Source organism: Typopeltis vanoorti, chromosome 12 (genome assembly GCF_054136105.1).
Source record: "Typopeltis vanoorti isolate ZY-2024b chromosome 12, IOZ_Tvanoo_1.0, whole genome shotgun sequence".
NCBI lineage: Eukaryota > Metazoa > Arthropoda > Arachnida > Uropygi > Thelyphonidae > Typopeltis > Typopeltis vanoorti.
In genome coordinates, this window is record NC_143560.1 from 65744095 (window position 1) to 65769014 (window position 24920).

The 24920-nt window shown below is 38.0% G+C and overlaps 1 protein-coding gene across 1 annotated transcript in view; it reads left to right on the forward strand.

Moving 5' to 3' along the window:
• LOC150100847 (voltage-dependent calcium channel type A subunit alpha-1-like) overlaps window positions 1-24920 on the forward strand; it is a 1659894-nt gene that overhangs the window by 1487331 nt on the left and 147643 nt on the right. The window contains exons 41-42 of the mRNA XM_090401918.1: window positions 7569-7678; window positions 8239-8277. Of these exons, the coding sequence (XP_090258044.1) occupies window positions 7569-7678; window positions 8239-8277 (149 nt within the window). The remainder of the gene's footprint in view (window positions 1-7568; window positions 7679-8238; window positions 8278-24920) is intronic.

Genomic DNA, 24920 nt, shown 5'->3' on the forward strand with positions numbered 1-24920 from the left:
CTTTTGTTTAGCTAGTTTTACACAGTGTTTAGCATTCTTGCATTTGTCTCTATATTCTCTAAGAGCACAAGCTGACTTACTTGACAGGAACTTTTGATATGCTTTCTTCTTTTCCTTCACTGCCTCTTTAACTTCCTGTGTCCACCAGGGAGTTCTGATTTTTTTTATCCTTACAGACAACCTCGCCACATACCTCTCTGGCAGAATAAAAAATTTTATGACATGAATAAAATTGTTTTTTGTTGGAAAGAAGAATGTATCAGTAATGTCAGGCCTCTGGAATGTTTCATAAGAGGAGGGAAATAAATACATTTGAAAAAATAAATTAAGGATAGTTTGTGAAATCTTGTTCTGTAGTTGTTATCCTTATAGCCTTAAACTCACAAAACCGAACTTTGCAAAGATATCAAGTCAGGATGGTGCAGAAGATGTTTCACAGCTTTTTCTGGCAAAACTGAGTATTCATTAATAATGTGAAGCCAATTCTATTAGTTATTATTATTATTATTATTATTATTATTACTCCAAGACCTCATGGAGTAAAAGACTCATCTGGAAGGTCCTTTTATCACACACGCAGCGCATCATACCATGCCTTAAACACATTCAAACTCCTTGCAGACACCACACTCTCAAGCAAGGCATTCCAATCATTTACAACTCTGCACGAATAAAACCTGCCTCTCACTCCCCTACTCACACCCTCCTTATACAGTTTCCAGGGGCAACCTCTGGTTCTTCCCTGATTTTCCACTATTTTCTGTAGAACTTCTCCAGCATTGATCCTATAACAACCCCTTACCAACTTGTAGGTTCTCTATCATATCACCCCCTCTTCCTCCTGTCCAGCAGACTCTGCAAATTACATCTTATTAATCTTTCCTCATATTCAACATTCCAGAGATAAGAGGTACCTTAGTCAGTCGTCTTTGGACCCTTTCCAACAACATCTTTTCATCCTTCTGAAAACCAGGTGACCAAATCTGGGCACAATAGTCCAATGTAGCCTAATCAAAGGCTTATACAACAGAACAAGAATTTCCCTACTTCTACATGTCAGTGCCCTCTGCATCATTCCACAAAGCCTTTGTGTTGTCTTCACAATTTTGGCTATATCCCCTAAATTTCAGATCCTTATCCACTATCACCGCCAGATCTCTTATTTCCTCCAACTCCAACAATATATCCTCACCATGCATAAATTCTGCATCCCATCTTTGTTTTCAAAAATTTAAAACCTTACATTTTGCAACATTGAACTCACATCCCCATTTCCGTTCCCAATCCCTCAATTTATTAAAGTCTTCTTTTAAGGCCACAACATTTTCACTACCCTTCATGGTTCGTCCGAACTTTGCATCATCTGCTAACAACTGAATATCTCCATCCAAATCTTCACCTATATCATTAATATACAAGTTAAACAGTAATGGCCCTAAAACAGACCCCTGAGGCACTCCACTAGTGACTTTCCTTTTCCTGGATATTGCACCCCCATACACAACTTGTTGATACCTATCAGATAGCCAGTCTCCAATCCAATGCACTAATCTAATATCCAACCCGATCTGCTCTAGTTTGACTGTCAACTTATCATTAGGTACTCTATCAAAAGCCTTTGCGAAATCCAAGAATATTACTGTGTATCCTTCTCCTCTGTCCAAGGAAGCAGTCACTTTATTGTAATAAGTAAGTAGATTACTAAAACATGACCTCCCTTTAGCAAATCCATGCTGTTCATCAAAGATTATACCATTATGGTCAACCCAACTCTGGATCCTCGTTCTCACAAGCTTCTCCAACAACTTAACCACAACACCTGACACACAGATAGGCCTATAGTTTGATACTTGAGTTCGATCACCTCCTTTATGAAGTGGCACAATCTTGCCCTTCTTCCACTCCTTAGGAACTTGACCGAGTGCAAGACTCGTATTAAAAAAATATATCAAGGCAGGTGTCAACTCCCAAGCACATTCCTTCAGGATATGTGGCGATATATTATCAAGCCCACAGCTTTATTAACATCTAGTTTACTCAACTCCCCATACACCTCTTGCTCACTTACAGTCAGTCTCTCCTCCCCATCATCAACTGCGCTCAATCTCTCCATGAAGTCACATTCACAAGAATGAAAGACCTTTATGAACTGCTCATTAAGTATCTCCACCACACATTACGCAACAGCTGTCTTTATACAATTTTCTCCGGTCAGTGTCATCCTTCCATAATCATTCTTTCTTTTGCTGGCTACATATCAAAAGAACTCCTTAGGATTCTTTTTGGCTTCATTAGCTAACTGCTATTCATACCTCTCTTTAGCTACTCTCACCAACCAAGTCATCCTCCTTGCCTGGTCTTTGTAGACCTCATGAAATTGGTTACTTCCACTTCTCTTATGCTGCCTCCACAGTGCCCTTTTTCTCTATATTGCATGCTTAATTTCTTTATTCATCCATCTCGCAACTACCTTATTTAACCTTCTCACCCTTGGAATATGCTTAGACATTGCATGTAGTAGATAATTTCTGAAAATCCTCCAAGCTGCATTGATCTCTTTTCCAGCTAAGTCCTCATTGCATGCTACACCTGCAAGCTGTCTCCTGAGCTCTTCATAATCACCCCCTTGTGGTTCCACATATACCCTTTTCTCACAGAGGTCCTCACACTGCTGGTAACCCCAGGTAATCGCTTCATGGTCACTCTCACCAATTGGTGGATGATTTGACACCTCATTTATAATTACATCCTCTGATTAGATAACCAAATCCAAGACCCTCAATATTCCAGTGCCCTCTGTTACATAGTTGTTCTTCTTCTGACTGAAAGATTCTTTCACATAGTTTCAATACGAATGTTAAATAGATTCCTTATTCATTCAAAATTCTTATCCAAGTCAGGGAAATTTTTGAGATTTTTCTGCAAACTTTCCAAATGCCACTCTCATAATTTTCAACACATCATTCTTAATTTCATTAGTTCAGTTTTCTACCAACTCATGATGAGATGGAAAAGAGTCTAATTGATCACTACTAAATCGCTTTTGTCACAATTGCAATTTTGCAATCATTGCATTCACTTTGTCTTACATATAAAATACAGAAATTTATTTACCTTGTATCGGTAAACCATGAATCAGTTTCATCATTTTGCATGATCTGCATAATAATTTTGCCTGGCTGGTAGATCGAGTGGTTAGCGTATTCACTCTCTAACCAATAGGCTGTGGGTTCAAATCCTACCATGGCATGATGTTTGTGATTGTTTATGAAAATAGTAGTGGTAGATTGCGTTGGTGTAATTGCAGCTCGTTGTAGTTGGTGGATTGAGTGGTGGAGACAGAGCTGTAGAGTAAGTGCCCTCTCTCAATGAGTCCTTGGACTCCAGGAGTTGTCAAGTAATAATAATAATAATAATAATAATAATCTATTCGAGTGCAAAAACAGAGGGTGAAAGAGATGATAATCGTGGCAGGAACAAATGATTTGAAAGAGGACAAAATGGAAATGATAGAGGATGTGTGGGAATTACTTGAGGTAGCAAAAGAGAAGAGTGAAAGAGTTAGGATGGTGAGTATTTTACCGCGGTATGACAGTGAAGTGTTTAGAAGGAGGGCCATAATTGCCAATGACTTTATGCGTGGGTTATGCATGGAGAGTGGTGTGGAATGAGTTCGATGGGCGAAAGGACTTATATAAGATGGATGGGTTACATTTGAATGGAGTTGGTGTATGGAGGCTTGAAAAAGTGTTGATGAATGATGTGGAAGTGGATGAGCAGGGGGGGGGGGGGTAGATATGCAGACTTTAGGGAGGCAGTTGAGTGTATGAATGAGTATATTATGTCCAAGCGAGTACGAAGGACAACAAATGAGAATGGGATAGTTAGTATAAGGCATCAAAGTAGGGATGGGATAAATGGGCTTCTGCAATTCATGTATACTAATGCCAGGAGTATTAGGAACAAGAAGGAAGAGTTTTTGGCCTTGGTTGGCACTTCCAGGCCACAGGTTGTTGGTATAAGTGAAACATGGCTGACAGAAGATGATATAGTTAGTGGGATTGAATGCGACGGGTATAGCGTGTTCAGGAGTGACAGGGTGAATAAAATGGGATAAGAGTGTTATTGATGATAGCTGATGAGTTGCAGCCAAGGAGTATAGAAGTTGAACTGCAGGATAGAGAAAAGAGCACATTTGAGGCTGTTTGGTGTGTGATAGAATCTAGCAGAACAAAATATACAATTGGGTACTGCTATAGACCAGGTGATGGAAAAGATGGTGTGGATAGTATGCATAGGCAAATAGAAGAAATGAGTGGAAGGAGGGTAATTATTATGGGTGATTTCAATTATGGTAACATTGACTGGAAAGAGGAGAGGGCACATGGGAGGAAGGAATTGGATTTTATGTGGTTATTAAGGGACAACTATCTGTGGCAGCATATAGTGGAAAATACCAGGGGGCAGAGAGTGCTTGACCTAGTAATTGCAACTGAGAATGTGGCTGTAACGAACATGTCCATGTTGCCACCAATTGGTGAGAGTGACCATAAGGTCATGACTTGGGAGGTGGCTAAAGGAGTGGGATTTACAATTAAGACAGGGTACATGTGGAATTACCGGGCTGGTAAGTATAACAAGCTTAGGTGTGTGCTTGGCTTAGTGCCATGGCATGTAAAACTGCAAGGGCTGGATGTTGATAGTGCATGGGAGGTGGTTAAGAAGTGTTTGCAGGAGGCAATGGTTGATTGTATACCAAGAGTCCGAATAATAAATCAAGTAGGAGTTAAATGGATGAATAACACTATTAAGCTTGAGCTGCAAAAAAAGAAACAATTGTGGAGGGAATTTAAGGAGAAAGGTGACCAGCAGGTGCAGGAACAGTATAAAGCTCAGGCTAGGATAATAACAAGGGTGGTAAGAAAAGCAAAAGTGGATTACAAAAGAAAATTGGCCATGCAGGCTAAAGAGAATCCCAAACAGTTTTTTCAATATGTTGCAAGTAAAAGGAAAAATGTTCATGGTAGAATGATCTTAAAAAATGCTGAGGGTAGGGAGGTAACCGAATCAGTCGATATAGTGGAATTACTGAGTGAGCACTTTGCAAGAGTATATCATCCAGGTGGTGAAATTGCAGGAATGGAAGAACCAACAGCTTATACTGGAATTGTGATGAATGAAGTAGAGGTAACTAGTCTATTACAGAACCTCAATGTCAATACATCTGTGGGATTGGATGGTATACCAGCTCGTGTCGTACGTGAAGAGGCTAAAGAATTGTCAGTTCCATTGACCATTTTGTTTAATTTGAGCCTTGGGTCTGGGTCAGTCCCAATGGGGTGAAAAGAGGGGAAAATAGTTCCGCTGCATAAAGGTGGTTCCAAGGCTGCTGTTGAAAATTACTGGCCAATCAGCATAACAGGAATCATTATCAAGGTCTTGGAGAAAATAGTCAAGAGGAAAATACAAGATTGGATAGAAGAAAATGGGATACTGTGTAGGGGACAGCATGGTTTTGTGAAGGGTAGGTCATGCCTCAGTAACTTGCTCACGTATTTTAACACAGTGACGGCTGAACTGGATAAGGGTAATGGGTTTACAGTGATTCTACTGGACCTTGCTAAGGCCTTTGACAGGATACCACATGGAATTCTAATCAGTAAATTGCAGCATATAGGGATGGATATAGGGTTGGTGAGATAGATAGGAGGGTGGTTGACAGAGAGATATCTGAGAGTGGTTTATTCAGGAGTAGAGTCCACAAGACGGCCTGTGACTAGTGGTGTGCCACAAGGACGACTGCTGTTTAATTTGTTCATTAATGATATAGGAAAGGATCTGAGAGGAAGTGTTCATTTGTTTGCGGATGATGCAAAGTTGGGTAGGGCAATAGTGAATGCAGATGATGTTAAAATTTTGCAAGATGATTTGGATAGATTGGAGGTCTGGGCTAAGGAGAATGGATGTCAATTTATTGTGGCAAAATGTAAGGTTATACATTTTGGGGTGAAAAGATTAGCAGCAGTTTACTACATTGGTGGAACTGTACTCCAGGAAATTGATGAGGCACAAGATTTAGGAGTGTTGGTGGATAAGGAGTTGAAGTTTAGGGGGCACATTGCAAAAGTGGCCAAATCAGCTCATCAAATCACTTAGTTGCTGAAGAATACGTTGACAAGCAGAGACAAGCAGGTTATTGTTCCTCTGTATCGAGCCTTGATAAGACCCTATCTCGACTACTGTGCCCAGATTTGGCCACCTAGGTTTCTTCTTGATGGGGTGGAGGTGGAGAGGATCCAGAGGCGAGTGACCAAAATGATAGCAGGTCTGTGGAATGAACCTTATGAGAACAGGTTGAGGATTTGTGGGTTGCAAAAATTGGTTGATAGGCAGAGGAGGGGAGATATGATTGAGACATTCAGATTACTGAAGGGGTTTCTATAAAATTAATTCAGAAGATATTTTTGAGAACAGGGCTGGTTGTGGGAGGACTAGGGGACATCCATGGAAACTGGGCAAAAGTGTGGTTAGTAAAGGTGTTAGAGCTGGATTCTTTACTTTTAGAGTGGTGAATGAGTGGAATGCGCTCCCAGAGTCTGTGGTGGATGCTGTGACAAGTGAATGAGTTTAAAGTGAGGTATGATAGATACTGTATGAATGTCGAATATGTTGTGATGAATATGATTTGGGGCCTCCCTCGATGAGTCTAATGACTCCCTGGAGTTGCCCGTAATAATAATAATAATAATAATAATAATAATAATGCAATTCTGGGGAGAGAAATGATCAAAAATAATGTTATGGCTCTTTGAAAGGATTTTAACAGTCCTGATGAGCGGACATATAACTGGACTTACAGTTCGATATTCCCAGTTTAAGGTTTTGAAATATCTTAGCTGAACCATATAATCGGTTGATGGAGTTTTCAACACAGAGAATATAAGGAGCCAACAGGTAATACTAGGTTCTGAAATTTAGGGCCATATTGAGAAAACTATGATGGAAACAACACAACAGATTATAACACATTAAGGATAGTGATTTACAATGCCATGATCATACTGCATATTGACTGCTGCTCAGATTTCTTACTTAAGTAATGTTAGGTCTCTGGAATGTATGATATGAGGAGGAGGGATGATATGGTTGAGATATATCATAAGGAATTTGTATTTAATACAAAAGAGATTTTTGGATTGGAGAGAGACAAGAAACAACAACAAGAAGTAGTCCCAATGTTCTGTAAGGAATGAGAGTTGGTTAATAGAAAGTTTGTTTTTCACTTTATAAATTTAATTAAATATGCCAAGAAATAATATTCTTGTTTAATTTTTTATCCAAGTATAAATAAACAAAGTTTGTGTATGAAGTATCTTCATGACTAGGCAACTTGTATATAGTGGCTAATGACTTCATGTTAATTATTGCCTGTTTGTGTATTGAATGTGGGAACAGTGAACAAGTATGCATACTGCTAAGTATGCATTGGTCAATAATGATTTCTGATGATTATGATAATAATTATTTGAATTATAATAATAACTTAATATTGCATTTCATGGACTTAGAACTTCATGAAGGAAAGCTGACTGTGGGAAAAGTTTATGGTGGACTGTTAATTGTAGAGAATTGGAAATCAACTCGTTTCGGGAAGCTTCCTGGGCCCAATACGCTTGCCGTAAGTTGTTGCATGCCTCTTAGTTCATTGTAATTATATTATTAATTATAAACAATTTAAATTAATTGTTTTTAAATATTTCAAATTCGTTATTAAGATAAATTTATGACTTTTGTAATACAAGTGATAAATGTTCTTTTCTTAAAGAGCAATTTCATTTTAAAAATATAAAAATCAAATATATAAATTACTGTTTATGCATGTTTGATTTAATGTACATTTGAATGGTGTGTAAGGTTTATTAATTATATTTAAAAATAAGAAGGATTCTATATCATAAATATTTTTTTACTCAGTTTAAATATTAACATAATGAGTATAAGCTTACTTTTAAGATTTTTTTATTATAATTTTTTTCTAGATGCTGCTTTTAAAAACTTCAGATAGTAAAGTTCAAATCTTAAATAGCACCGATTAACAAATATTAACTAAAGTAACAGTTTGAGTAAAAATTAATTAGTGGATGAAAGAGTAGTTTTATAGGTATTATTCTCCCTCTCTTTGTTCTTAGCTTTTCTTCTCCTATTGTCTGCTAGATCATCTGTTGTCTCTGTTTACAGGAAAACTCTCCCCCAACTCCTCAACCGTCTGATTCACCGGTAGTATAGATACTCTACTACTTCAACTACTACTACTACTACTACTACTACTGCTACTACCTACTACTGCTACTACTACCTTTTTTTTATCTTTATATCGTTCACTGTATTACTATGCTTGCATTTCCTCTGTGTAGAGAGTAATTTTAGATGTGCAGTTTTTGAATGATTTCCATGTTTTTATAAATTATTGCATGAGTATAGTAAACTGATGCTAGGCATGCTTAGACTGCTGCATGATAATTTTTGTTTTATAGATACCTGATATTTTAGAATTTTAAAATTTCAGAAACATTTCCCTTCATCCAATTTTTTTATTATTATTATAATTAAAATCAAGTAGTCATAATGATAAATCAAAGAAGATAATGTTCATTAAAAACATTAAAAACATTAAAAACACACACACAGAGAAATAGTTTCATTATTTTGGCACTCAAGCAACCCTACCCTCTGATTACCTACCTTCAATGTACAATGGCTAACAGGAAATGAATGTCAGGAGACAACTAGTGTGATAGGAGAGAATGACAAGCAGGAGATGAGCAGTGTGATAGGAGAGAATAACAAGCAAAGTATGAAAGAGAAAATAAGAGTCAGGAGTGTGGAAGGCTTGAATGACTGTGAAGTTTACAGAGATGGTTTTGATTGGGTAAATGAAATAGCGAGTAAGAGTGACTAACTTGCAGAGAGGGAAAAATGAGCTGAAAGAAGAGGTGATATGTCTTATGAATGAGATGAGAAGTATGCAAGATGAGATTAGGAGAATGGAAGAGATGTATGCAAGGCGAATCAGAGTAGGAGTGAGAGAAAGTTTTGGGAATGATAGAAGAGAAGAGAATGGAAGCAGTAGGAGAGAGGGAATGAAACAGAGGTTTGGGAATGATAGAAGAGGAGAGAATAGGAACAGTACAAGAGAGGGAATAAGAGAGGGTAATGTGAACGATAGAAGAGGAGAAAATAGGATAAGTGGAAGAGAAGGAATGAGAGAGAGGTATGGGAATGATAGAAGAGGAGAGAATGGAATAAGTGCAAGAGAGGGAATGGGAGAGCAAGATATGGGAATGATAGAAGAGGAGAGAATAGGAACAGTGGAAGAGAGGGAATGAAAGAGAGTTATGAGAATGATAGAAGAGGAGAGAATGGAAACAGTAGGAGAGAGAGGGAAGAAGAAGAATGCAAGGGAGAACGGAACCATGGATAGAGTGATTTCAAAAAGTCAGGTAAGTAGGGGAACACAGAGAAGAAGTGTTAGAGGAGAGAGTGAGGGATGCATGGGAGCAATCGAATAACAGGGTGGTAAGAGGTGTAATGTATGGGGACTCAATGATCAGTGGTGTGCAAGATAGGATGCATGAGGAGTGTTTGCCTGGAGGAACGATAGAAAGTATGGCTATGGCAATTAAGAGGAGTGAAAGGATGGATGAGATGATTGTGATGGTAGGAACAAATGACTTGAGAAGTAATGTAAATTGGGCAGTGAGAGATATGAGATTCTTGCTTGAGGTAGTAAGAAAGAAGATGCAAAGAGGAAAGATAGTGTGCGTGTTGCCTAGGTATGATAGTGATGAGCTGAGCAGAAGAGCAGTAATATTGAATAATAGAATTGCTAGAATGTGCCAGAAAAGAGGATTTGAATATGTGGATGCTTGGAGGGGTGTTTGAGGACAGAAAGGAATTGTATGCGAGGGACCGCTTGCATTTGAATGAGGAAGGACGTAGGCATCTGGAGAGATTGCTTTTCTGAATGAGTCAGTGTGTCAATGCAGGGAAAATAGAATGCCCAAGGTGGATAGTAGTAGGGATGGCCTCTTGTGGGAATGGGTACTTGGGAGAAAGGGGATGACATCAGGTAGCGCTGAGCCCAGTGGAGTCTAGAGGGGATAATGCTGGGTATAGAAACAGTGGCATTTTTATGCTTTATATAATGCCAAGAGAATCTGGAATAAAGGAGAGGAATTGGTGGCGCTGATAGCATCAGCCTGGCCAAAGATTATTGAGATCACTGAGACATGGTTGACAGAAGAGGATATAATAACAGAAATAGAAGTAGCAAGGTACAGCATTTTTTGGCAGGATAGGAAGGGAAAGCGTGGAGGTGGTGGAGTACTGCTTATGATAAGTGACGACTTATGTCCTCTAAGAATGGAGGCTTTGGAAGGCAGTGACACTAATGATTTTGAAAGCATATGGTGTGAGGTAGAGATGGGCAACACAGGATATTTAGTGGGGGGGGGGGTTGCTACAAACCAAGGAGCACAGAGGGTGGGGACCAGGAGATATTTAGACAGTTGAGCTTGGCAAGTGCAAGAAGGATGATTGTTATGGGAGATTTTAACTACAGCAGTGTAAATTGGAGAGAGGAAGACGCATGTAGCAATAAGGAAATGGAATTTCTAGAATTCATGAGTGAAAATGTCTTAGACAACATGCAATAGAGGGAACAAGAGGTTCAAGTGTTTTGGATTTGGTCATAGCATCAGAAGAGTTGATAATAACTGAGATGACATATCTTCCACCAGTTGGAAAGAGTGACCATTTGGTTTTGACTTGGAAGATGAATTGATATACAGGAGTATCAAAGAGATAGGAATATATGTGGAATTATAAGGCAGGGGATTATAATAGTCTTAGACAGCAACTTGGGGAAGTTTTATGAAGGGAGGAATTGGAAGGCCTGGATATCATTATTGCTTGGGAAATTGTGAAGGAATATTTGTTAGCAGCAATAGTAAGCTGTATTCCACAAGTGGAGGGGACACAATTTGGTGTAAAGTGGGTGACAAACAATATTCAACAGTAGCTGCATGTGAAAAAGAGGCCATGGAAGAGATATAAGGAGACAGGTGAAGAGCAGATGCATGAAGAATATAAGACACAGGCCAGGAGAGTGACTAGTATGGTAAGGAAGGAAGGCAAAACAGGAATATGAGAAGAGATTGGCCTTAAGATCCAAAGAAAATCCTATTGAATTTTTTAGCTATGTCGCCAGTAGGAGGAGAAATGATTGTGGGATAAAAATGGGAATAGAGTGACTGATGCAGAGCACATAGCAGAATTGTTCACTGAACACTTTATTGGTGTATTTCATCCTGGAGGAGTAAATTTTAATACTAGAGGGATAGGGCAAGTTCAAGGTTTAGAGGTGCAGGAGGAGAGCTTGTTCCAAATACTGAGTACTCTGAATGTCAGTAAAGCTATGGGATTCAATGGTATTTCTCCACAAGTTTTGAGAGAATATGCTAAAGAACTGACAGCTCCTTTGACCTGGCATTTCAATGAAAGTCTAGCTATGGGAAAGGTGCCCAGGAAATGGAAGGAAGGTAAGATAGTGTCATTGCATAAGAGCAGTAGCAGACTGGAAGTGTCTAATTATAGGCCAGTTTGTGTGTCATCAGTAGTTGTTAAGAAATTAGTTAGGGACCATATACAACATTGGGCAGATGAGGGTAATGTTATCTGTGAGAGTCAACATGGATTTGTGAAGAGGCACTCTTGTTTTAGTAATATAAAATATCAGTTCTGGGACCTATATTGTTTAACCTTTATATCAATGACATTGTCAGTGTTTTGCAGGGGGACATTCAGTTGTTTGCAGATGATGTGAAGCTGGGAAGGGTTATTAGTAATAGTGCAGATATGGTAGTCCTGCAAGAGGATTTGAATAAGCTAGACAGATGGGCAAATGAATTGGGGTATCGGTTTAATACAACAAAGTGTAAGGTCTTGAGGTTTGGAACACATTGATGGGACTCTGCATATACTCTATTGGAGGAGCTATATTAGAGGAAGTAGAGGATACAAGAGATGTGGGGTTGATGATCGATAGAAACCTGAAATTCAGGGGACACATTGCAAAAGTGGTGAAGGTAACACAGAGGATTGCTGCAATAATTTGAAGAACGCTGACATTCAGAGATAAAAGAATTATCATTCCATTGTATAAGACCCTGATCAGATCACAATTAGACTACTGTTCTCAGATTTGGTCCTCAGGATTAGAAGCGGATAAATTAACTGTGGAAAGGGTACAAAATCAGATAACAAAGATGGTTTCATTACTGTACAATGTTAGTAATGAGGATCAGCTGAGGGAATGTGGACTGCAGAGTTTGGTGGATAGAAGAAGGAGAGATGATATGATTGAGACTTTTAAGCTGTTGAGAGGCAGTTACAGGGTTGAAACTGGGATGTATGTACTTTTGCTTGGTTGAACAGCAGGAAGGAGTGATGACAAGGGGGAGCCATCCCTGGAAGTTATGAAAGCAAACTGTGAGCAAGAGCATGAGGAGTGGTTTCTTTATATGGAGGGTGGTTGAACTGTGGAATGCATTGCCTGATAGAGTGGTGAGAGTGAGAATGTTCAGTGAGTTTAAGGAGTGATATGATAGGCTTTGTGTTTCCTAGGAAGGACCTCCCACGATGAGTCTTGATAGACTTGTGTTTCCTAGGAAGGACCTCCCGCGATGAGTCTTTTGACTCGTTGGAGGCCTAAAGAATAATAATAATAAAATAAGATAGTGAATACTAATGTTTAAGAGATTTCTTGTAATACAAGGCCACGTACTACAAAATGAATATCGGGCGAATCTCAAAGCCAACAGAATAGAATCATAATTCTCACACAATAAAAACTTCAATTTTGGGTAGCGAAGGTTGAAAGCTTAGGTGGGCCCAATGATGACCCTGGGAATTTAATTATTTCCCAATGCATTAACATTGGGAAATAATAAATTGCCAGCCAGGCTGGCCAAGTAGTTAGCGTATCTGCTCTCCAGCCAAAAGGCTGTGGGTTCGAATCTCGCCGTGGTCAAGGATGTTTGTGATTGTCTTTCGAAATGCTAGTGGTGGTGGTCGGCGGTAGATGGCGTTGGTGTAGTTGCAGTTAGCTGGTGGATTGAGTAGTGGAGACAGGGTTGTAGAGCACGTCCCCTCCCTTGATGAGTCTTTGGACTCCCTGGAGGTATCAAATAATAATAAAAATAATAATAATAATAATTTAAAAAATATTTTAATTCTTCCAATATTTTGTTTCACTAACTGAGACATCTTCAGGAAGTACAAACTAACACTTGTAACACACACACACACACACACACACACACACACACACACAAAGGCAATATGTAATAGTAAATGAAATACGTGGATATAACACTAGAGTCCTATGTTATGTAGTTGGGGATATAAATGCTTCTATGGGCATTTGTAGGAGGCCTGGATTATAAATTGGAATCTCTCAGAATTAATGTTTCCCAAATTTTAGTAAGTTTCTTGCATCCATATTAATTAAAATTGAGTTAATTTCTGAGGGCATCGCAGATTCCAAACACAGTTAAAATTTACTGTGATGGGCATGGTAGTTTTTTCCCAGAAGATCTAATGCATGACCCATCATTATGGAATATTTAATTATGGCAATATAGACAGGAATAATGAGATAGCAACCAGAAGTAAAGAAAATTAGTTTCTTGAGTTTGTGAGGGATAACTACCTCAGACATTATGTAACAGAGGGCACACGAGGATTGAGGGTCTTGGATTTGGTCATCTCATCAGAGGATGTAATTATAAATGAAGTATCAAATCACCAACCAATTGATGAGAGTAACCATGAAGTGATTACCTGTGGTTGCCAGCAGTGTGAGGACCTCTGTAAGAAAAGGATATATGTGGAACTACGGGGGGGGGGGGGTGATTATGAAGAGCTCAAAAGAGAGCTTGAAGGTGTAGCATGGAATGAGGAATTTGCTGGAAAAGAGATCAATGCAGCTTGGAGGATTTTCAAAAACTATCTAGTAGATGCAATGTCTAAATGTATTCCAAGGGTGAGAAGGTTAAATAAGGTAGGTGTGAAATGGATGAATAGATATGATGCATGCGATACAGAGAAAAAGGGCATTGTGGAGGCAGCATAAGAGAAGTAGAAATAACCAATTCCATGAGGTCTACAAAGACCAGGTAAGGAGGGTGACTTGGTTGGTGAGGGTAGCTAAAGAGAGGTATGAACAGCAGTTAGCTAATGAAGCCAAAAAGAATCCTAAGGAGTTCTTTCGATATGTAGCCAGCAAAAGAAAGAATGATTATGGAAGGATGACATTGATTGGAGAAAATGGTATAAAGACAGCTGTTGCAGAGGTGGAGGAGATACTTAATGAGCAGTTCATAAAGGTCTTTCAATCTTGTGAATGTGACTTCATGGAAAGATTGAGAGCAGTTGATGATGGGGAGGAGAGACTGACTGTAAGTGGGCAAGAGGTGTATGGGGAGTTGAGTAAACTAGATGTTAATAAGGCTGTGGGACTTGATAATATATCACCACGTTTCTGAAGGAATGTGCTTGGGAGTCGACACCTGCCTTGACATATTTTTTTAATACGAGTCTTGCACTCGGTCAAGTTCCTAAGGAGTGGAAGGATGACAAGATTGTGCCACTTCATAAAGGAGGTGATAGAACTCAAGCATCAAACTATAGGCCTATCTGTGTGTCAGGTGTTGTGGTTAAGTTGTTGAGAAGCTTGTGAGAACTAGGATGAAGAATTGGGTTGACAACAATGGTATTATCTTTGATGGATAGCATAGATTTGCTAAAGGGAGTTCATGTTTTATTAATCTACTTACTTATTACAATAAGGTGACTGCTTCCATGGACAGAGTTGAAGGATACACAGTAATATACTTAGGTAGGGCTTAAATATAATCAGGTAGGGCTTAAAAGCTGTGAAAGGTTGTATTTCTTTAAGGACCTGGCTATTTTTTTTTGGATGTACCCTGGACTTAGGGAATGGTGATGTCATTCCTAGAATTCTTTTGAGGAAAAGGTTTTGGATGGGGGGGGGGTATTTTTTAATTCTGCAGGAACTGTAGCCATTGGATAGGAAGGTGTTATATATATCATTAAGTCCTGTTGAAATTTGCAAATTTGCTTTATTGGTTACAGTTTTAATGATGCCATATTGTTAAGAGGAGGGATAATGGGAAAATTTGTGAATGTATTTCTCTGTGTGAGTAGGTTTTCCATGTACAATGATAGAGAGAGAGAGAGAGAGAGATTACTATTTCAAAGGTGTGTAACTAATGTATCTAGGATGGGTATCTAGTTTCCTTTTCTATTATAAACAGGATTCTTGGATGTAGACTATGAGGTGACAGAGAAAAAGAGGAAAGAGTTTAATATATCTGGACTATGAAGCCATATGGAGAACACACACATTGTCTACATATCTTATCATTTATCATCTGTTAATATACTACACAATTCACCAGTAGACACTTATACCATATTCCACCTACTAATAGTATTTTTGTTAGTTATATGTGTTTCCTGGTCAGATTGCTTGTATGTGGAATACAAAAACCAGGGTTTATGGAAGTAAAAAAAAAAATCCTGCTACTCTGTACGAGATCAGCTAACTCACCTTCAATTGAAAAATTCCAAATAAAGATATTCTTCTTCTCATGATGAAAATTGAACTCGGATATTTTACATTCAAAGGATATATCATTCTTCCAAATACATTATGGAAACCCTTTTTGTTATATTATTATTATTATTATTATTATTATTATTATTATTATTATTAAACAAGACCTCATGGAGTCAAAGACTCATCTAGGAGGTCCTTTTATCTCACACACATCTCATCATACCGGGTCTTAAACACATTCAAACTCCTTGCAGACACCACACTCTCAGGCAAGGCATTCCAATCATTCACAACTCTGCACGAAAAAAACCTGCCTCTCACTCCCCTACTCACACCCTCTTTATACAGTTTCCAGGGATGACCTCTGGTTCTCCCCTGATCTCCCACTATTCGCTGTAGAACTTCTCCACCATTGATCCTATAGCAACCCCTTACCAACTTGTAGGTCTCTATCATATCTCCCCTCTTCCTTCTCTCCACTAGTCTCTGCAAATTACATCTTCTCAATCTTTCCTCATACTCGATATTCCAGAGGTCAGAAACTACCTTAGTCAGTCGCCTTTGGACCCTTTCCAACATCTCCTCATCCTTCTGAAAACCAGGTGACCAAATCTGGGCACAATAGTCCATGTGTGGCCTAATCAAAGCCTTATACAATGGAACAAGAATCTCCCTACTTCTACACGTCAGTGTCCTCCTCATCATTCCCAGAAGTCTTTGTGTTGTCTTCACAATTTTGGCGATGTGACCCCTAAATTTCAGATCCTTATCCACTATCACTCCCAGATCTCTTATTTCCTCTACTTCCAACAATATATTCTTACCAAGCATAAATTCTGCATCCCATCTTTGTTTTCCAAATTTTAAAACCTTACATTTTGCAACATTGAACTCACACCCCCATTTGCTTGGTACACATTCACCATATCTTTGGTGAATGTGTTCAAGAAGAGATTTGAAAGATGTTCTGTGACATAGAAGAACAGTGAGTCCTTGGACTCCCTGGAAGAACCTCATAATAACAATAATAAGAATTTTAAAAGATTTTGAAGCCACATATTTGCACTTGAAGTTTAAGATGTTAGCACGAGAATTTGATTTCATAGGGGTCCAGTTGTAATAATAATAATAATAATAATAATAATTGCCAAAACCTGTAAAGTGCAGTACAGAGTGGCTTTGCAAATTCCATTCAATTTATGGGTTACATATTTTATTCCTGTTGATAGTAATTTCGATATGATGCTCATATTTTGCATGTATTAAAAGAATGTTACACTATAAAGTTATATAATTTGCAAACTTACAACAATGAGGAGGAATAGAATGGATCTTTTAACCTTGCATGAGGACATGAATAGTGTATGTGGATAGGTAAATGAGTGGGACCACTAATTCAGTGTATCAGTTGTAACGTTTTAAATTTGTGATGCAATGATGGGATACAGATTATAAGATTGGTCGAGATATCTTGAGGGTAGAGAGTAGTGGAGATAGGGAATCTTTGTGTGATGTAAATAGGGACTTGAAATTTTGGAGACATTTTTCTAAAATTTGAAGGCAGTACATTGAATTACAGCAATTTTATGCAGAGAACATCCACATGTAGACGTAAGGATTTTATGATTCCATAATATAAGGCATTAAGTCCATGCAGTTAGCTGAGTGGCTATGTGCTTCGCAACCACATGCCTGGGAAAGGAGTGTCCTGGGTTCAATTCCCATCACTGACACAAGGAGCTTAGGATCTTTCTCAGACATAGCCAAGTTAGCCGGTCTTGGGCATGGACTGCAGAGTTTTTTCTCCCCAGTTTATCTGAGGGTTTTCATCCTGCAAGCAGGCAAACCACCTTGAGAACTTAACATTCCTCCTGACGTATCCTATTCTCGTAGACAGGCTTATACGTTGGTTATGCATTACTAAATCACTTAAGGAATTGAACAACGTAGATACGAATATAAATTAAATTACACCTTAATAAATATTTCCGATATTTCGGCAATGTCACGTTGCCATTTTCAAAAGGAACTTACAAAAAGGCACGTGCACGCAGGCACGTGCCTTCTTGTATATTAACGAAAAAGTTCTTTCAATCTTGTGAATGTGACTTCATGGACAGATTGAGAGCAGTTGATGATGGGGAGGAGAGACTGACTGTAAGTGAGCAAGAGGTGTATGGGGAGTTGAGTAAACTAGATGTTAATAAGGCTGTTAATAATGGGACTTGATAATATATCACCACGTATTTTGAAGGAATGTGCCGGGGAGTCAACACCTGCCTTTACATATTTTTTTAATACAAGTCTTGCACTCGGTCAAGTTCCTAAGGAGTGGAAGGAGGGCAAGATTGTGCCACTTCATAAAGGAGGTGATCGAACTCAAGCATCAAACTATAGGCCTATCTGTGTGTCAGGTGTTGTGGTTAAGTTGTTGAAGAAGCTTGTGAGAACTAGGATCCAGGGTAGGGTTGACCATAATGGTATCATCTTTGATGGACAGCATGGATTTTCTAAAGGGAGGTCATGTTTTAGAATCTACTTACTTATTACAATAAAGTGACTGCTTCCTTGGACAGAGGAGAAGGATACACAGTAATATACCTGGATTTCACAAAGGATTTTGATAGAGTACTCATGATAAGTTGACAGTCAAACTAGAGCAGATGGGGTTGGATATTGGATTAGTGCATTGGATTGGAGACTGGCTATCTGATAGGTATCAACAAGTTGTGTATGGGAGAGCGATATCCAGGAAAAGGAAAGTCACTAGTGGAGTGCCTCAGGGGTCTGTTTTGGGGCCATTACTCTTTAACTTGTATATTAACGATATAGGTGAAGATTTGGATGGAGATATTCAGTTGTTAGCAGATGATGCAAAGTTCGGACGAACCATGAAGGGTAGTGAAAATGTTGTGGCCTTACAAGAAGACTTTAATAAATTGAGGGATTGGGAACGGAAATGGGGATGTGAGTTCAATGTTGCAAAATGTAAGGTTTTAAAATTTGGAAAACAAAGATGGGATGCAGAATTTATGCTTGGTGAGGATATATTGTTGGAGGAGGAAGAAATAAGAGATATGTGGTTGATAGTGGATAAGGATCCGAAATTTAGGGGACACAGCCAAAATTGTGAAGACAACACAAAGGCTTCTGGGAATGATGTGGAGGAAACTGATGTGTAGAAGTAGGGAGATTCTTGTTCCATTGTAGAAGGTTTTCATTAGGCCACACATGGACTGTTGTGCCCAGATTCGGTCACCTGGTTTTCAGAAGGATGAAGAGATGTTGGAAAGGGTCCAAAGGCAATTGACTAAGGTAGTTTCTGACCTCTAGATTGTCGAGTATGAGGAAAGATTGAGAAGATGTAATTTGCAGAGTCTGGTGGACAGGAGGAAGAGGAGAGATATGATAGAGACCTACAAGTTGGTAAGGGGTTGTTATTGGATCAATGGTGGAGAAGTTCTACAGAAAATAGTGGGAGATCGGGAGAGAACCAGAGGTTATCCCTGGAAACTGTATAAAGAGGGTGTGAGTAGGTAGTAAGAGGCAGGTTTTTTTTCATGCAGAGTTGTAAATGATTGGAATGCCTTGCCTGAGAGTGTGGTGTCTGCAAGGAGTTTGAATGTGTTCAAGGCATGTATGATGAGCTGTGTGTGTGATAAAAGGACCTCCCAGATGAGTCTTTGACTCCATGAGGTCTTGGGGTAGTAATAATAATAATAATAATAACAGTTTAAAAGGCTCGATCATATCACCTCTTCTTCTATCCACCAAACTCTGCAGTCCACATTCCCTCAGCTGATCCTCATAACTAACATTGTACAGTCCTGAAACCATCTTTGTTATCCGCCTTTGTACCCTTTCCACAGTTAATTTAATACCATTAATTTAATAACATAGCAATGCATATAAATGTGTTAAGCACTATATGTAATACTAACTTTTGCAATAGTTCTTTATGGTTAGGTAATCACAGAGGAGATTAGTGACATCCAAAGAACTGAAATGAATAACTTTTTTTCCAAATCTACTTTGTGAAATGTTAAAAAATGAAAAAAATGATTATGTTTCAGTTTAAAACAACAAAAAGAATTGTTATCAAAAAGGAAAAAAGTATTGCATTTTATGATTTTTTGAATATTCATTTAAAATCACAGTTTCATAAATAGTTTTTATAATTAAACAAAAAATATAACATATGAATACAAAAAGGGAAATGTTTAGATAAAATGTGTTCTTAGCATGAATTTTACTTCCATGTGACATGTATCATTGCATGTTTGTTCATTTTGTGCAGCATGTTGTAGTTCCTGATTTTCCCCCTCCCTTATAAACCTACATTTCTATTTTAGTTCTTTACAGAATATGAAGACCTCATTATTTCCTTGAATGCCTGACATCATAATGAATTGCTTTAATATGATGTATGAAATTCAAAAGAAACTTAAATTATTAGCAAAAATCTTCATCATAAAAACTGATAAAAGAGAAATAGCTTCAGTTTATTTAATGCTGAAGTATTTTAGTTCTCTTCATTAACTACTATAATTTTTTAATTTGTTAAAGTTTTTCAGAAGTATAATAATGTATTATTTAAAGTAAATATGAAATTATTAATGTTACAATGTTATATGTTACAATTACATAAAATTATAAAATTTTGTATAAATTTTATATGTAAATATCATTGTCATTAACTCTCAGATTATAACATTATTTAAGATACCAAGTTATTTTTATTATTAATGTTTCAATCATAGTTGATTGCTATTCTAAAATATAGCCCATTCAATATTTTTTCCCTCCACCTAATAGCAGATTTTTCATGTGTTTTGCATCACTGATTATGAAATGATCATAAAATAAAGCTGTCATGTTAGGATTTTGAAAAAAAAAAAAAAGAAATCAAAATTCAATCAGCTTCCAACTTATTGTTCTTCTAACCTCCTGATATCAATCCTTCACTAAAGTCTCCTTCCTTCCCTGTCTCCCTCCTTCCCACATTAGAATTCCAGGCAGATTTACATATTTTCATTAGTGTGCTTGATGTTACAGCCAACAAGTGATGAAAAACTCTTCAATGTAATCTTGATACACCATGAAGAAAGAACAATAGGACTATACATCTGTACATATGATACAGGTATTTAAAACAAATATATAGAGCTCCAATTTTTTTTTTCACCATGAATGTGTGTGCATGCATATTTTGTGTGTGATTACAGTCCAAGTATTGATGAAGAATCTTCTTCAGTTATCATTGCAATACTTGATATAAAGGATAGTACGATACTAGATCTTCGTATCAGAGTATAGATTTTTACCATGAATAACACATTCACTTTCATAACACAGTCACAAGGATGTTTCATTTTCCTTTCAGTTGGAAAGAATAGGATCTTGAATCTTATTTGAATACCTTCTCCTATTCACTATGGACTGAAAGTGGCATTCCTGCAATGTGCTTTCGTATAAGGCTGTGGGACTTGATAATATATCACCAAGTATTCTGAAGGAATGTGCCAGGGAGTTGACACCTGCCTTGACATGTTTTTTTAATACAAGTCTTGCACTCGGTCAAGTTCCTAAGGAGTGGAAAGAGGGCAGGATTGTGCCACTTCATAAAGGAGGTGATCAAACTCAAGCATCAAACTATAGGCCTATCTGTGTGTCAGGTTTTGTGGTTAAGTTGTTGGAGAAGCTTGTGAGAACTAGGATCCAGAGTTGAGTTGACAACAAATTTTTTTAATACATTATTAAATTTTTATTTTTGTTAAATTTTGTTAAAAATTTTTTTAATACAAGTCTTACACTCGGTCAAGTGCCTAAGGAGCGGAAGGAGGGCAAGATTGTGCCACTTCATGAAGGAGGTGATCGAACTCAAGCATCAAACTTTAGCCTATCTGTGTGTCAGGTGTTGTGGTTAAGTTTTTGGAGAAGCTTGTGAGAACTAGGATATGGAGTTGGGTTGACAACATTGGTATTAATTTTGATGGACAGCATGGATTTGCTAAAGGAGGTCTTGTTTTATTAATATACTTATTACAATAAAGTGACTGCTTCCTTGGACAGAGGAGAAGGATACACAGTAATATACTTGGATTTCGCAAAGGCTTTTGATAGATTTTGATAGATTACCGCATGATAAGTTGATAGTCAAACTAGAGAGGATGGGGTTGGATATTAGATTAGTGCATTGGATTGGAGATTGGCTATCTGATAGGTATCAATAAGTTGTGTATGGGGAAATGATATCCAGGAAAGTCACTAGTGGAGTGCCTCAGGGGTCTGTTTTAGGGCCATTACTGTTTAACTTGTATATTAATGATATTGGTGAAGATTTGCATGGAGATATTCAGTTGTTTGCAGATTATGCAAAGTTGGGATGAACCATGAAGAGTAGAGAAGATGTTGTGGCCTTACAAGAAGACTTCAATAAATTGAGTGATTGGGCACGGGTATGAGGATGTGAATTCAATGTTGCAAAATGTAAGGTTTTAAAATTTGGAAAACAAAAAGGGGATGCAGAATTTATGCTTGGTGAGGATGAAATAAGAGATCTAGGGATGATAGTGAATAAAGATCCGAAATTTAGGGGACATGTATCCAAAATTGTGAAGACAACATAAAGGCTTCTGGGAATGATGCAGAGGACACTGACTTGTAGAAGTAGGGAGATTCTTGTTCCTTTGTATAAGGCTTTGATTAGGCCACACATGGACTATTGTGCCCAGATTTGGTCACCTGGATTTCAGAAGGACGAAGAGATGTTGGAAAGGGTCCAGAGGAGATGTTGGAAATGGTCCAGAGGAGCCTGACTAAGTTAGTTTCTCACATCTGGAATGACGAGTATAAGGAAAGATTGAGAAGATGTAATTTGCAGAGTCTGGTGGACAGGAGGAAGAGGGGAGATATGATAGAGAGACCTATAAGTTGGTATGGGGTTGTTATAGGTCAATGCTAGAGAGGTTCTACAGAAAATAGTGGGAGATCAGGGGAGAACCTGAGGTCATCCCTGGAAACTGTATAAAGAGGGTGTGAGTAGGGGAGTGAGAGGCAGGTTTTTTTTCGTGCAGAGTTGTAAATGATTGGAATGCCTTGCCTGAGAGTGTGTATTGTCTGCAAGGAGTTTGAGTGTGTTCAAGACATGATTTGATGAGCAGTATGTGTGATTAAAGGACCTCCCAGATGAGTCTTTGACTCCATGAGGTCTTGGGTAATAATAATAATAATAATAATAATATTGCATCATCTTCAAGGACCCAGCATTGCTTTAGTCAGCTTTCTCTGGAAGGTTTCCAAGATAGCATTACCTCATGAAAACCACATGATCAGATATTTACATGATAATCCATATGTACACTGATGAAGGACCTATATAATGGAACCATATGAACTTTACTTCTACATATCAGATTCCTTATCATTGCCATAATATATCATACATGGTGATTGTAAAGTTGCTCAACCCAGAAATAACACATATCTCTTTTGAGGTTAATTACAAGTATATGAAAAATGAAACAGCTACAAATACAGGTTATAATCAGAGCTTTATAACAAAAGAAGAATAGGAACCTCTTTATAACATATTTTGAAAGTGGCCACCTTCTTCATGAATGCAAACTGGAGCTCTTTTTACCAGGTTTGATGCTTCCTTGTGAAGCACCTATACATTGATGTTTTCAATCACTGTTGAAATGTTCATTTTTAGATGAGATGAGACAGTCACCGAAAAATTTTGCAAAAAATGTACGGTACTATTCAATGTGTGGCACTGTCTTGCTGGAACCAACAATGACATTCGCTGACATCAAGGAGTGCCACAAACTGTGTGATGATGTCTTGGTAGATGTAATTATTCACCATTTTTTCAAATAAAATGGGTCCCACTATACAACAGTATGTGGAACGTGACATCTTGCACCAAACTCCAATCTTTTGAGAATGCAAAACTTTGTCATGAAAAGCATGTGAATTTTCATGACTAAATCCTATTGTTTTCACTATACCCATTGAGGTAAAACCAGGCCTCGTTACTGAAGAAAACTGTAACAAGCATCTCTATATCACATTCTTCAATGAATGAGCATAGTCATCTACAGAATATTATTCGTTTGCCTTTATCTGGGTCCATCAGTTCATGGACTGAGTGCACATGATGTGGATGAAGGTCTAATTATCTTACAGTTTCCTGAACACTACCGTAAGTCATTGATGATTGATTGCATGACAAGTTTCTTGAGACTTTTTGTTGGGGACCGCTGCAGTGCTTTCTTTACCTCATGCATTTTATCATCAGTCAAAATGGAGGGTCTTCTGGAGCGATTCCTATCTGTAACAGATCCAGTTTCCCAAAAACACTGCACTAATCTTGTTATCATTGACTTCTGAGGGACTGCTGTGCTGTACACAAAAGTTTTCGGTAACACATGTTAGAATGATTAGCAAAATAACTTTCCTAAATGAAAACTCGTTGCAGCTGGAAAAAAAACATTTCACTTCTACAATGAACAAAGCTGCACTGAGAACAACACCGATACATTCACAGTGAATTCGCCGTCTACAATAGTTTGTAATAATATGATGGCAACATCTAGTGGCATAAGGAATGTTAGAAGTTTATTTTCCACTTGGTTAGACTATAATAAATTTAGTTTAATCCTTTATCCAAGTGTAAGCAAACAAAGTTTGTGCCTGAAGTATCTTCAGGACTGAGGCAACTCGTAGTAAAGGTGGACCAAGCTCTCATCGCTCCTTGTCTCAGTATCTCCCATAATGCAAAGCACATCTCCTTGCAGACATGTATAATGCTATGCATTAAGGGAAGGGCTACTACCCAGACCGGTTTCAACCATTATTGAGGTCACGTCAGTGGGAGCCAGACCCAGAAGTGTGATACTAAGGCAGAAGCAATGGAGAGGTCATATTTACTTATACGAGTAAATATCAGTCCTGAAGATACTTCAGGACTGATATTTACTTCAGGTGCAAACTTTGTTTGCTTACACTTGGATAAAGGATTAAACTAAATTTATTATAGTCTAACCAAGTGGAAAATAAACTTCCAACATCTTTCTCTAAATCCAGAGTAATTTAATAATAAGGTGGTACACCTTTTGTCAACTCGTATAAGTAAATATGACCTCTCCATTGCTTCTGCCTTAGTATCACCACCTCTGGGTCTGGCTCCCACTGATGAGACCTCAATAAAGGT